The 15,918-nt window shown below is 41.6% G+C and overlaps 1 protein-coding gene across 2 annotated transcripts in view; it reads right to left on the bottom strand.

Annotated features, from left to right (window-relative positions):
- FAM120A (family with sequence similarity 120 member A) overlaps positions 1 to 15,918 on the bottom strand; it is a 115,397-nt gene that overhangs the window by 50,839 nt on the left and 48,640 nt on the right. For both annotated transcript variants that reach the window (XM_061426235.1, XM_061426233.1), the window contains exons 6-7: positions 1,678 to 1,775; positions 1,161 to 1,438 (exon numbers count right to left, since the gene is read on the bottom strand). In XM_061426235.1, coding sequence (XP_061282219.1) covers positions 1,161 to 1,438; positions 1,678 to 1,775 — 376 coding nt within the window. The remainder of the gene's footprint in view (positions 1 to 1,160; positions 1,439 to 1,677; positions 1,776 to 15,918) is intronic.

The raw sequence follows: 15,918 nt of genomic DNA, 5'->3' as shown, positions 1-15,918 counted from the left end.
GCTTTATTTTTATAATTTTAGGACTGCACATACAGCAAGTAAACATTTGGGCACTTTATGCTTCTCTGTTTCACAACAGCATACATCCCTGGATGGCAGCAAACTCCTCAGGAACTGCCCATTTGGGGACTTAGTGGTGACTAAGTGGTGACTTAGTGACCTCCCTGCTGGAGAGGTCAGCAGACTTAGTGCCCATTTTACAGATGGAGAGAAAGAGTGCAAAAGAGGAAAAATCTCTGGCTTCAGGTGGCACACCCATAAGAACTTGCAGGAAGACTGGAAATTGTGTCTCAATTTTTTTTCAGCAGAAACTGACATAGCAATAACTAGCCTTGGGCATCTACTGTGAATCAGAGTTCAAACCGAGGAAAAGAGATGCAGATGCAGAGAGAAAGACTGTTCCTTTCCTTTCTTCTTTCTCTTTTTGAACCAGGTTTCTTAGAAACATAAGGTTATGTAAGGGGAGGAGGAGGACTATGGATTTCAAGACTTTCTCCATCAGATTCTAACAAATATTTGAAAATTCATTTATTCAGGGACACACATTACTTAAAATATTCCTCTCTACAGGGAGAATTTCAGCCTGGGTCTGGCAGCTTTCTACGATTTTGGTTAGGTGAACAGTGTTATGTCAGAATAGTCCTATGATCTGGGGAGTTGGGATTCAAGTTATTGAATTCAGAACAAAAGGAAATTCTAATTCCCCTTCAACCCAGCAGCCAAGAGACTGAAAACCATAGAAGTCTAATTTAAAATGCTTTCTGAGGGTGGGAGTAGGGAAATCACAGCCCAAATAGAGTCAGGTAGAACTTGATCAGATAACTTTACCATATTTGGTGGTCACACAAACTAATTTCCCTAAAATTACACCCAAAAAAGAGGGGAACCCAAGAATTTGGGCTGGCATAGTACACACTTTCAACCTTGGAAGGCCATAGGAAATGTCTAATCTTTTCTCTTGGTCTGAGGAATCCCAGTCAAGCAAAGAGTAACTGTCACCTACCTACAACAAACAGCATCTTTGAACACAACCATCAGTGCCATGGGCCGGCCAGCCAACCAGCCAGAAGGCAGCTTCTCTGGGGACTACAAGCTACTTAAGTAGCCTAAGGCAGCTGCTACACTTTCAGGAAGCACCAGCTACTCCATACACCACTCACTTTGCAGCTCCTCCACTGCCTTCATCATTGTCTGAAGATGATGACGTAGAAGAACCAGGAAAGTATGCTGAGTCCACGTGATTGGGACTGCCGCTTGGAGCTGGGTTGATTGGGGAGGACCGTTCATACAGTGGGGTATGTTTTCCTTCATGAGGAATGTTACTGTAGTTCTGCTCAGTCAGATTCTTTCCGCTGGTTTCCAAGGTGAGAGCCGGCTCAGCGAGGTTGTACGGGTGTGGACCCTGGCCCGGAGCACCTGGGCTGGGCACCTGGGGGGCCTTAAACAGAGCATACAAATCACGTGTGCACACATACTGCATGGCCCAGAACACATTAGCATAACCCGGTCTTGGCTAAATTTTAATTCAACAAACTCTGGCACCTGCTTCACATATTATGAGTGTTAAGAAATTATCTTAGCATTCAATAAGATTTGATTCATATGTAGCTTTCAAGGCAGCTGTCCCCCACGCCAAGGCTGAGCAGACCAGCTGCGGATGGACAGGAAAGGCCTTACCACAGGCTTTGCTTGCAGAGAGGTCTGTGGAATGTTGAGCATCTGGGGGGGGACATACGGTGGCACTATCCCAGGCATTCCAAACGGATTTGGTCTGGCTGTTTCATCAATACGGAAAGAAAACAATAAACAACTGTGAGCAGGACATTCCCCAAGACACAGCACAGCTAACACACATTGCCATCTGACTTACACCTCCAGGTGCAAGCACGTCACTGGCCCCGCTTCCCGGAAACCTTTAGAAATTCATGCTTAATATTAAAAAATATTTAATCTTATGATGATCAATTTCATACACTAGAGCTAGATTTCTAACTTTCAAGAATTTTCAATTACTATCTGACTGTTTCTGTTTAGGTTCATTTCCTTGAATGCCTGGTTTGTCTCTGTCTGTAACCTAACATGTTCTCATTCTCTGCTCATTGCTGACAAAGCTGGAAGCCCTGTAGTACTCTAGGTTCAAAAGGAATAAAAGGACACAGCACTTCCCCTACCGTATGTGAGGCAACAGAATTCTTCAATTTAAACTAAAATTAAGTTTTAAGCCACTAGCACACTTTTAAGTATAAAAAGTGAAATGTGGTAGTTGCTATATATATTCCTGTTATTGTTTTTTTTTTCATTGTTAAGGAAACCATGATCAAGTTACACATGCATTACACAGGCAGTGCAGAGTCAGTAACTTGGGATTTTGTGCTTCCTTAGATGACTTTATAAACCTGGTGTTTGTTCTTCATTATCCTCATTCTAACTTAAAAAAATTGAAGCACAGAATGGAAAACATGTAGAGAACTAGCCTCAAACACAGCGTTAGGCAGGATTGGGTCCCCTATCAGCTTAAAGACATGACATAAAGCAATCAACGCAGTCCAAGGTCCAGAAAACCTCAGGTCCACAACATTCGGTCTCCTGGCAGATCTGAGGAGAGGAGGGGCTAGCATGAGCAAGGCCGGCAGGCCAATGGCCTGAGCGTGCAGTGACAGGGGATTAGTGTGGCCCTTGTGCTAAATACACTTCAATATATCATGGTTTACTGATGTGATAAAAATGAGGAGACTCCTCAGGGTTTAGTGGGGTGCCTGACAAGATAGCCTATGAGGGAAAGCACGGATACTACAAGACCCGAGGGTGGCATCAGGACTCAGACTGCATTAGACACAGAAAACACACCCTGAGAGAACACATGATAGACACTACTGAAACCCCCACGGCCACACGATCTCATTAGGTTTCATTTACAAACAGAACAAGACCAGCTCTAGAGTTACCACAACGCAAATGCCACTTGGCAAAGGAAGAGTGCTTTTCTTACCTCAAAATCCAAGTGACACCAGGTGAAAAACAACCCACCCACAAATCACAATTTGTCAAGAAAAATAAACACACATTTAATTAATAAAAAAATAACTTGCTGTGCAGTGGCTAAGTCACGTCTGACTCTTTATGACCCCATGAACTACAGCACACAGGCTTCCCTGTCCTTCACTATCTTCTGGAGTCTGCCCAAACTCATGTCCATTGAGTCAGTGATGCCATCCAACCATCTCATCCTCTGCCACCCCCTTCTCCTCCTGCCCTCAGTCTTTCCCAGCATCAGGGTCTTTTCCAATGAGTTGGCTCTTCACATCAGGTGACCAAAATATTGGAGCTTCAGCTTCAGCATGAGTCCTTTCAATGAATATTCAGGGTTAATTTCCTTTAGGATTTACTGGTTTGATTTCCTTGCTGTCCAAGGGACTCTTGAGAGTCTTCTCCAGCACCACAGTTCAAAAGCATCAATTTTGGGCACCTAGCCTTCCTCATGGTCCAACTCTCACATCCATACATGACTACTGGAAAAACCATAGCTTTGATTAGACAGATCTTTGTTGGTAAAGTAATGTCTCTCCTTTTTAATAAGCTGTCTAGGTTTGTCATAGTTTTCCTTCCGAGGAGCAAGTGTCTTTTAATTTCACGGCTGCAGTCACCATCCGCAGTGATTTTGGAGCCCAAGAAAATAAAATCTGTCACTGTTTCCATTTTTTCCCCATCTATTTGCCATGACGTGATGGGACCAGATGCCATGATCTTAGTTTTTTGAATGCTAAGTTTTAAGGTAGCTTTTTTCCCTCTCTTCTTTCATCTTCATCAAGAGGTTCTTGAGTTCCTCTTCGCTTTCTGCCATTAAAGTGGTATCACCTGCATATCTGAGATTGTTGATATTTCTCCCAATGATCCTGATTCCACCTTGTGATTCATCCAGCCTGGCATTTCACATGATGTACTCTGTACAGAAGTCAAATAAGCAGGGTGACAATAAATGCCTCCATGTACTCCTTTCCCAATTTTGAACCAATCCATTGTTCCAGGTAAAGTTCTAACTGTTGCTTCTTTACGTGCATTCAGGTTTCCCAGGAGACAGGTAAGGTGGTCTGGTATTCCCATCTCTCTAAGAGTTTTCCACATTTTGTTGTGATCCACACAGGCAAAGGTTTTGGCATAATCAATGAAGCAGAAGTAGATGTTTTTCTAGAATCCTCTAGCTTTTTCTATGATACAATGGATGTTAGCAATTTGATCCCTGGTTCTTCTGCCTTTTCTAAATCCCCCTTACACGTATGGAAGTTCTCGGTTCACATACTGCTGAAGCCTAGCTTAAAGGATTCTGAGCATTACCTTGCTAGCATGTGAAATGAGCACAATTGTACAGTAGTTTGAGCATTCTTTGGCATTGCCATTCTTTGGGATTGGAATAAAAACTGACCTTTTCTAGTACTGTGGCCACTGCTGATTTTTCCAAATTTGCTGGCATATTGAGTGCAGCAGTTTGCCAGCATCATCTTTTAGGATTTGAAATAGGTCAACTGGAAATCCATCACCTCTACTAGCTTTGTTTGTAGTAATGCTTCCTAAGCCCACTTGACTTCACACTCCAGGATGTCTGGCTCTAGAGTAGTGACCACACCATCACTGCTATCTGGGTCATTAGGACCTTTTAAATACAGTTCTATGTATTCTTTCCATCTCTTTTTCATCTCATCTCCTTCGGTTAGGTCCTTGTAGTTTCTGCCCTTTATTGTGCCTATCTTTGCATGAAATTTTCCCTTGGTATCTCTAATTTTCTTGTAGAAATCTCTAGTCTTTTCCCATTCTATTGTTTCCCTCTATTTCTTTGTATTGTTCACTGAAGAAGGCTTTCTTATCTCTCCTTGCTATTCTCTGGAACTCTGCATTCAGTTGGGTATATCTTTCCCTTTCTCACTTTGCCTTCCTTTTTCTTTGGGACGGTTTTGGTCACTCCTCCTGTACAATGTTAACCTCCATCCATAGTTTTTCAGGCACACTGTCTATCAGATCTAATCCTTTGAATCTATTTGTCATTTACACTGTATAATCATAAGGGATCTGTTTTAGGTCATACCTGAATGGCCTAGTGGTTTTTCCCTACTTTCTTCAATCTAAGGCTGAATTTTGCAAAAAAAAGAGCTGATGATCTGAGCCACAGTCAGCTCCAGGTCTTGTTTTTGACTGTATAGAGTTTGTCCATCTTTGGCTGCAAACAATATAATCAATCTGATTTCAGTACTGACCATCTGGTAATGTACATGTGATAGCCACCCGCCCCCCCCCCCCAAATAATAACATGCCCCAAATGCACCCTCTCGTTCACGGAAAGAACACTGGGAGCACTGAGACCTGGGCCATTGCTCACTTCTTACTACCCTAGAGAGTCAGGAGCCTCAGAAGTCATGATCTGTTGGAAGATCCCATCTCCTAGTTCCTGGAGCTCAAGTTGGAAATGCCACAATTCTCTGATCCCAGCTCACACGGACAGAAACGGTGGCCCAGCTTCCACCTTTTGCTGAACAGAGACAGCTGCAGGACAAACAGCTGGGAATTGTGACATTGGTACATGAGCATATGGGCCTGTTGGCCCATCTACACACATGTCCACATGCTCACATACAGGCAAATGTTCACCTCACACACACACATGAACACATACATTCACCACACATACATGCACATTTTCGTGCACTCGCACACACAAGGAGACACTCATGATCAAACAGTTAAGTCCACAAGTTAACAAACCTCCATGTATGAGATACATGATGCTCTAACTGTTAAAGTCCCTTAACTGGTGATCATGAATTTTAGCCAGATTTTGGGTGAGAGTATTAGGAAATTCACTCAAGCTCTAATACTATAAGTTAAATCACTGTAAAAAGTCTAGTTTACAATCCCTTATAGCTGACCTGCCATACTTAACTTCCAAGTAATAAGAATGGGAGACTGGACCCTTCAATTATGCAGCATTTTACAAGTGAAGATGAACACTTATGTTTCACTCTATTTTTGACCATCATATGCTACAAACTTCCTGAAAGCACACACCTTCCCTAAAAAAAATGAAAGAGAGAAAGAAACCCTCCAATATAAACATACACAATTGTAACTTAAAAGCAAAGATTCCCAAGGAGAGAATATTTTCTAAAGTCATATTTCAATCACTGACCTAAAACAAACTTTGGAGAACCCACAGAACTAGTTACTCTTCTGTCATAACCTAGTCTATTAAGTGAATTAATTTGTCTACATTTCTCTGATGGCTGCAGAAATGCCTGATACGCAAGGGCCTGCCTCTGCGTATTGCATGCCTTCTTGTAAATCAGTTCTTGTTCTCAATGCCCTCATGCAGCTAAGCAGAATCATTGTCTGTCTTCTGTGTGACAAGGTGTCTTTCTCAAAATTGACACCAGTGCACAGAGCAGAGATTAACATCACCAGTTCTCATTCTCCTCCTTTCACAAATACTTACTAAAAGAGGTAGACTTTTGTTCAAGTATGCAGAATGCAGACAGATGAAAGGAGAAAAAAGTGTTCAATTACTACATGAAAAATATTTTAATTAAAAAATATGTAAATATCAATACAGTATACTAACGCATATATATGGAATTTAGAAAGATGGTAACGATAACCCTGAATGCGAGACAGCAAAAGAGACACAGATGTACAGAACAGTCTTTTGGACTCTGTGGGAGAGGGAAGGGGGATGATTTGGGAGAATGGCATTGAAACATGTATAATATCATATAAGAAATGAATCGCCAGTCCAGGTTTGATGCAGGATACAGGATGCTTGGGGCTGGTGCACTGGGATGACCTAGAGGGATGCTATGGGGAGGGAGGTGGGAAGGGGTTTCAGGATTGGGAACACGTGTATACCCATGGCGGATTCATGTTGATGTATGGCAAAACCAATACAATATTGTAAAAAAAAAAAAAATGTAAATATTAAATACTTGAGAATAAGAGAAAGAAAGCATGCATTGCAGCCCTTTCAATCATTCTGAGTTAGCTTAGAACTCTCATACATAGGATACGTTGTGTAGTATCCACTCTCTTGAATTACTCACTGTGCCTGTATGAAGCTAACCAGTTTTTCTCTAGATTAAGATTTATTCATCTATTACTAGGCATGTTACTGTGACGATGTTACATTAAATAAACAACAGTAACAAAGTAATATTCTAAAAATATTTGAGATGGGTGCTGATACATGATTTTCAAGTGATACACAAAAAACATAACTTTGAAAAATTAAAGATGAAATAAATCAGTATATTCCCTACCACCAACTAGCTTTCAGTGCCTGTAAAAAACAATGTGAAATTTTCAAACTATGGTAACCATTTTGACACATTTATTCAATACCAACATTCTACAGAAGTTAAGGCACAAAGTTATACGCAGGAGAATTTTACATAATTTGTTTTCATCCTTGGGCTTCCCTGGTGGCTCAGACAGTAAAAATCCACCTGCAATGCAAAAGACCTGGGTTCAATCCCTGTGGTTTGGGAAGATCCCCTGGAGAAGGAAATGATAACAAATTTCTTCTGTCCCTGAGTTTAAACAACATGTGCATGGACCTCAAAGGCTACATAATGATTTAAATTCACTTGTTACCCGAGTCTTACAGAGCAGTGACAAGTTTATCCCAAATTTTACTCAAATCTATTAAATTCCAGGAGTTTTACCTGGAGAATCCCATGGACAAGAGGAGTCTGATGGGCTACAGTCCATGGGGTCACAAAGAGTCAAACATGACTGAGCAACTAACACCACTCCCAAATGAATGACTTCTGAAGGCAAGTTCGGGAAAGGGACAGTGGGAACCAATAAGACACTGGTATGGCCTATGAAGCCTGGTAGTTCTGGCTGGATTGAAGACCAGGCTTGAGGGCTCAGCCAAGGGAGTCATGGGGCTTTTTGGGAAGGGGGAGACAGAAATCATCCCGGGCTTTTAGAAGACTGAACTTAGTTTCCACTCAGTACCAACTCCCAAGAGCTCAGAGCGGGGGCAGCTGATGCCAGCCTAGAGCATCAGCTGGCAAGACCACACAGTTAAAGTCAGAGGTCACCGTTCAGGAGAGAAGCCCCCACAGTGGAAGATTAAGTATGGGGCCAAGAAAAGTAAGATCATGAATAAAGAAATAGGTACCTGAAAGAATTATAAGCAATGAAAAACAACCTGGGGAAGCACATTTCAGGTCAACATAAATATAAAGATCTTTCTGAGAACGAGAGCAGTTCATCAGTGACGACACTGCTTTGAGTGCTTAACTGCTGTAACAATATTCCATGGTCGGGAGATAGCCTGGTGCTTATACAGAATTCCTGGCTATCCAAATTTCTTCTGTCCCTAAGTTTAAATAGTATGTGCATGGACCTCAAAGGATACAGCATGATTCAAATTCATGTGTTACCTCAGTCTTACAGAGCAGTGACAAGTTTATCCCAAATTTTACTCAAATCTATTAAATTCCTGGGTTCACTTAATCAGGTTTGAATCATAGGCACTAAACAGCAAAATCTCATCTAGCCACCTACACAGTTTATGGTAAATCAAGACAAAGCAGTTTCTGTCCATCTGTGAATTCTAAAAAGCACAACCTCAAAGAAGAGTCTCAAGGCCTTTATTCGGAAGTCACTGATAAACTGCACTGGCCGCCCCCTTCTGTCACTGAATACTGAGAAGCTATCCACAGACCTAATGACAAGCTGTGTCCACCTCAGGAAGACACCTGTGCAGTCTTTTAAACCAGACAACAACTAAAAGGAGACATATTTTCAGTTCTTCCAAAATGACTGATTTTCAGGGTTTTTTTTTTTTTTAATGACCTCTCAATAAACCACAAGATCAGCCAGCCTATAGCACTTCATACCACATCAACTGAAATAAACTCACTAAGAACTGAATGAAAGGTCACAGGAATGAACTGAGAGACTCCCATGACCTGCATGAGAATTAACGAGAAAGGAGGAAAAAGAATAAATGGACTTTCTATTTAACATGATAGCATGTTAGCTGTCTCTCTGGCAGCATCTAGTCTGTCAGACCCCTGGGGGCTTGACATCAATGCCATTTGCATTAGCTTTAACAAGATACAAATTGAGAAAGATGAGCATGCACACATCTCAAAAAAAAGAAGGGCAAATACAGAATGGCAGATACAATAGAGCATTTAATTAACAATCAAAACACTATGATTTATTATTCCATATATGAGGTAAAGAAATATAAAAAGCTTAAGAGGGGGACAGACATAACTTTTAGAAAAGCCTAATGTATTTCTTTGAAGACATCTGTTCCACCTGATTAGTGGGTACCCTAATGCTCATGATACTATACTATCCTCTGTATTTTTTAGTTACATTTAAAGCTTTCCATGGTAAGAAAATTTAAGCAAAAATACTGGAAAAAGTGTGTTTAGTAAACAAAGTTTTAAAGAATGAATATTATATAACTTTGTAAAGAATGCCAAATTTCAGGAGCTTATTATTGAAGTATAGCAACAGTATAATGTCAAATACTTGGTGACAATAAAAAGAATTTTTTTAATGATCACTGTAACAGTAAAAAAAAAAAAAAACCCTTAATATTCTAGATGATGACCACATGACATGGTTAAGTATATTACATACAGCACATCCCTACTGTGAAACATTAGACAAGCTTTAAAAATACTAAGGCAGGAAAAAAAAAACCTACTACGAAAGCAAACCTTTGTGAAGTCACAACCAAGTCCCAAAGGTACACTGTTGGTGGGAACAAGGCAAATTGCCTTATATGGATCCTGTGGCCTGGCTATAGCCAGCGCTTGCAGCAGGAGGCCCTGCCTAGTGAGCCTGGGTGCATGGGCAATGGCAGCAGGTGGATGAGGTCCTGAGGGCAATGTTACCTGGCGTGCAGTGGCAGCTGAGGAGCTCAACAGAGCCACAGGAGCAATGCCATCACCCTCTATTCTGGTCAGGTCACACTATGCACTCTGTACAGCTACTGTGTCCTGCAGTGGACCTGAACGGGTGACCCTGAGACCTGAAGACCTAAGAGACTCTTCTCATCAGCCAAGGAAGCCCAGCAGGCACCATATCTTTCTTCACAGACTGTCTTCATGTTCAGGGGGGACATTTCCTGACCATTCCCTCCCATGCTGAGAGTGCACGTTGTCGGGGAGGTAGAGCTATATTTTCAAAAAGATTGTCAACACAACCTAGAAAGCCCGGCAACAAACAACAGAACAGTTTGCTGAGCACCGTGCAGACTGTGCATCCACAGGAAGCCACCTTCTCAAGACATCAGAAAGTGATGCCTTCCGGCAAAGTCATGGTCCAGAATGACAGCCCACTGAATGGTTCTTATTTTTCCCTTACACTGGAACTTGCACCTTTCTGAGCCCCAGTCCCAAGAGCTGGGGTCCAGGAGCACCAACTACAGTGTCTAATTATTCCTGTTAAGACAGGAGGCATTTATGATGTTCTGTAGATGGGTTACCAGTGGTTGGAACTGAAGTTTGCCATTCAGCATTTTGTAAGTCAGGATCTTCTGACCCAGTCTGGAAGAATGTGGCCAACCTTGAGGGCATGTCAGGACACAGGCTGGTGCAGGCCCCTGACCTGGGCAAGGCTGTCCAGATAAAATGCCCATGGGGCCTCTCTACCAGCACCTACAAAGTTTCTATAGCCAGAGGTCCTTTCTTTGGGGACACTATAGAATGTGTTCTTTGCTCTAGTGGTGACAGCTCCTATTTCAATATGGTTCTCTTTGCACAATTCTCTATTATTTGCACATGCACTGCTGCCCTGACGGATCCCTTGGTCTCCACCAGACGCCCACATCTGTGCTCCAAGGGACCCAGGGCCACAATCCCCTCCCAACTTCCATCTCCCTTCACAGCCCCCCTCTCAGATTTCATCATCCACCTAAAAGTTTAAGTATGTTCAAACCTCCCTCCCATTTCAAGTCCTTTATGGAAACAATTCAGGTAGATTTGGGGGACTGGTGCTGGCCACCTACCCTACCCTCTTCCATATTTTACAGTATAGAAGAAGGTGCAAAGCTAAAACACTGTTTTTCCTAGGATCCCTCACACCTTGCTGAGAACCAGGCAGCCACATGTACCTGCACAGGGTCTGGGAGCTCTGAGTGCCACGGGTACCTCCTCCTCCCTTCTTCTGACAACTGTTCTTGCCACAGCTCCTCTGGCTGTTGCACTGCTCTCCCTGTGTCCCCAGCTCCACCCCCTGTCCCTGACCTGAGGCACACTATCTCAAGACCTCCCTACAGAGTACCCTCCACAAAAAACTTCCCCAAGGAATCCCACCCATTTCCATGGCTCTAATTAGTACTCAGGGCACAGACACAATAAAGAAAAGCAAAGAGACCATTAATACAAAATTCACAGTGCTGGAGTACAGGGGAATGTGTCCAGGGAGAGACAAGGATAGGACTCTGATACTAGTAACACTCCACTGATGTCTGTTTTATTTACTGTACAAATATATTGTGCGTATGATAGTTTCAAAATAATTTCAAGTTTTTACGGTAAAAAAGCCTTCAATGAGTTTTCATGGTCCAAAGAGTAAGTCTCAAGTCTAAGGTCCTACATGGCCACTGCACTCCTGCCCGACAAGCACCACCACTGCTCCTCCCCTTGCTTTCCTGTGTTCCAACTACATTGTTTCTTCTACATCCTGGCCTCCACCTCAGAACCTTTACACATTCTGTCTCCTCTGTATATATTCTCCCTCTCTATTGTAATTTTGCTAAATTCCTACTTTACACGCAAACCTCACCTAAACATTAATTTAATTGAACAGAACCAAACACTGGTTTAATCAAGTATTGTTTTAACCAGGTTGGTATTCCTTGACTGTCTTGTTATATTCCTGTATGACTCCTCCTCTCAGCCATCTAAAAGGGCAACAATGACATATGTCCTGTCTACTACCTTGTTCAACACTCAGCACAGTGCCTGGTAGGAAGTCAACATATCAAGGAGCTCATCTACTCTTTTTTAAAAAATTAATAGACTATTTTTTGAGGAATTATACTTTATAGAAAACATAAGCAGAAAGTACACACCTTGCATTACTATGGTACATCTGTTACAACTCATGATCCAATATTGATGCAGCACACCAGGCCTCCCTGTCCATCACCAGCTTCTGGAGTTTACCCAAACTCATGTCCATTGAGTCAGTGATGCCATCCAACCATGTCATCCTCTGTCGTCCCCTTCTCCTCTCACCTTCAATCTTTCCCAGCATCAGGGTCTTTTCCGGTGAGTCAGCTCTTCATATCAGGTGGCCAAAGTATTGGAGTTTCAGCTTCAGCATCAGTCCTTCCAATGAATATTCAGGACTGATTTCCTTTAGGATGGACTGGTTGGATCTCCCTGCTGTCCAAGGGACTCTCTGAGAGACTTGTCTTCTTGAGACTCTTGTCTTCTCCAACACCAACAGTTCAAAAGCATCAACTCTTGGGCGCTCAGCTTTCTTTATAGTCCAACTCTCACATCCATACATGACTACTGGGAAAACCATAGCCTTGATTAGACAGACCTTTGTTGGCAAAGTAATGTCTCTGCTTTTTATTTACTTATTTATTTTTTAACTGTTGAACTTAAATTCTCCTTAATGTGCCTTTTTTTTAATATAATTTATTTTAATTGGAGGCTAATTACTTTACAATATTGTATTGGTTTTGCTTTTTAATATGCTGTCTAGGTTGGTCATAACTTTTCTTCCAAAGAGTAAGCGTCTTTTAATTTCATGGCTTCAGTCACCATCTGCAGTGATTTCAGAGCCCAAGAAAATAAAGCCTGCCACTGTTTCCCCATCTATCTGCCATGAAGTGATGGGACCAGATGCAATGATCTTCGTTTTCTGAATGTTGAGCTTTAAGCCAACTTTTTCATTCTCCTCTTTCACTTTCACCAAGAGGCTCTTTAGTTCTTCTTTGCTTTTCTGCCATAAGGGTGGTGTCATCTGCATATCTGAGGTTATTGATATTTCTCCTGGCCATCCTGATTCCAGCTTGTGCTTCATTCAGCCCAGCGTTTCTCATGATGTACTCTGCATAGAAGTTAAATAAACAGGGTGACAATATATAGCCTTGACATACTCCTTTTCCTATTTGGAACCAGTCTGTTGTTCCATGTCCAGTTCTAACTGTTGCTTCCTGCCCTGCATACAGACTTCTTAAGAGGCAGGTCAGGTGGTATGGTCTTCCTAATTCTTGAAGAATTTTCCAGTTTGTTGTGATCCACACAGTCAAAGGCTTTGGCATAGTCAATAAAGCAGAAATAGATGTTTTTCTGGAACTCTTGAGCTTTTTCGATGATCCAACGGATGTTGGCAATTTGATCTTTGGTTCCTCTGCCTTTTCTAAATCCAGCTTGAACATCTGGAAGTTCACGGTTCATGTACTGTTGAAGCCTGGCTTGGATACATTACTATTAACTAAATTCTATAGTTTACATTAGGATTTCCTGTTTGTGGTGTGCATTCTGTAAGTCTGGACAAATGTACAATGACATAAACCCAGCATTACATTTTCACTGCTCTAAAAGCTCCACGCTTTGCCTATTCACTCCTCTCTCACCCTCCAACCCTGGAACCCCTGACTATCTTACTGTGTCCATAGCTTTGTCTTTCCCAGAATGTCACAGGTGGAATCAAACAGTATATAGCCTTTCAGATTAGCTTCTTTCAATGTATATTTAAGGTTTTTCCATGTCTTTTCGTGGCTAAGTAGCCAATCTCTTTTCAGCACTAGGTAACAGTCCATTGTCTGGATGTGGCAATTTACTTATCCATTCACCTAGTTAAGGATATCCTAATTACTTCCATGTCTTGGCAACTATGAATAAAGCTGCTATAAACATTCACGTGCAGGTTTCTGTGTGAACATCAGTATTCAACTCCTTTGGGTAAAATCCACGCAGCAGGATTACTGGATCTTATGGTAAGAGTATGTTCAGGTTTGTAAGAAACTGCAACCATGTCTTCAGAGTGGCTGTACCTTCGTATTGTATTCCTACCAGCAAGGAGTGAGGATTTGTGTGTCCCACGTCCTCACCAGCATTTGGTGGTGACAGTGTGTGGACTGTGGCTACTCTAGTAGTGTGCAGTGGCAGCTCATCTGTTTTTCACTAGGAAGGCCATGAGGACACACTGCACGCTTTTGCTGACACAGCGGGCCTCTGTGTCAATTGCATGGCTTTTAACAAATAGACAAGGATTGGCTGATGCCTACAGAATCCATATGCACGGACCTGAGGTGGCTTCTAATATCTCTGTGTTATTTGTTATTCTTAAATTCTGCCAATGATTCTGGAGCACAGCTAAGGTTTAAGAACTACTTGTTCAATCAGGGAGCCAAATACTACTGACAACTCAATTTTGACATATGTTATTTGTGCTTACATGTAGACTGAGGGTTCTCTGGCGATGGTGGGCATTAAATACAATGATGGAAAGAGAAAAAGTATACTCATCTCTAGATCCCCAATTCCCAACACAGTGTTTCTGATACAGTAAATGATTTAAAATTAATATTAATCTCACCTGTAACTTACTTTAAAAATCTACCTGGTAGATATAATTCATAAATATATATAATAAATACAGATGGGTATTATATATATCCATTATTGTATATATCCATAATCTATACTATATAATTTCTGGGAGTCCACAGTATAAATACAGTATGGACTGGAAAAAGAAAGGGACTGTACACTATGCAGATGAGGCCTCCCAGCAATGGGACAGGGAGCATGTGCACTTCCTTCTATAAATTCCACACCATCCAATAACGGTATGGAGGTCTGAGGTTTTTTTCCTCAATCCTGCAGAAAACTAACTAGACTCAGAAGGAAAAGCATGGAAGACACAGCAGTCACCTCCCAATGCCAGTCCACATGGATCTGGCCAGGAAGGTTTTTCTTTTGAAAATACAGAATCCTGAAGCCAATTAAGATTCTGAAAACTATTCTGTGCTAGAACCTAAAATTCTAGCCAGATTAAGAACTCAGGGTAGAATCAACTCTCCCCATTTTTATTCTCAGTAGTCATACTCCTGAGCTTCTACAGTGATTCTGTAACATTTTTTCCCAAAACTCTACACATATTCTAGTTTCTAAAATGATTAAATAGAGACAGGTTCTAATGAACAAGAAAGTTATGTTCCGCTATTGGTTGTTCAAAATTCTGAATGTGTTTTCTTGTAGAATAACGTAACAAACTATGATTTGAAAAGACCACTTACGATCAACCTACTGCTTTTAGGAATATTTTTTGTGGAAGATATGTCTTAGGTGCTCATGTGGGATGCCAAGAAAATATTTCCCTAACTCAAGAAAGCATTTCCCTAACTCTTCTAGGCTTCTGATTTCCATTTCAGTCATCACTCTCCATTTAGTGGGTCCCTGCAAAGAAAAAGAAAAGCAGGAAGGCAAAATGGTTTTTGCCTTCTGACGAGGCTTTACAAATAGCTGAAGACAGAAGGGAGAAAGGGAAAGTTACATCCAACTAAACGCAGAGTTTCAAAGAATAGTAAGGAGAGACAAGAAGCCTTCTTCAATGAACAGTGCATAAAAATAGAGGAAAATAACAGAAGGGAAAAGATGAGAAATCTCTTCAGGAAAACTGGAAATACCAAAGGAATATTTCGCCCAAAGATGGGCACAATAAAGGACAGAAATGGTAGAGACCTAGTAGACGCTGAAGAGATCAAGAGATGAAAGGATTACATGGAAGAACTGTACAAAAAAAGATCTTAATGAACTGGATAACTCTGATGGTGTGGTCTGTCACCCACAGCCAGACATTCTGGAGTGTGAAGTTAAGGGGGTCTTGGGAAGCACTGCTGTCAATAAAGCTGATGGATGTGATGGAATTCCAGTAGAG

The sequence above is a fragment of the Bos javanicus genome, chromosome 8 (assembly GCF_032452875.1).
Source record: "Bos javanicus breed banteng chromosome 8, ARS-OSU_banteng_1.0, whole genome shotgun sequence".
Classification (NCBI taxonomy): domain Eukaryota; kingdom Metazoa; phylum Chordata; class Mammalia; order Artiodactyla; family Bovidae; genus Bos; species Bos javanicus.
Note: the sequence above shows the minus strand (reverse complement) of the source record. Positions and strands in the feature narration are given on the sequence as shown.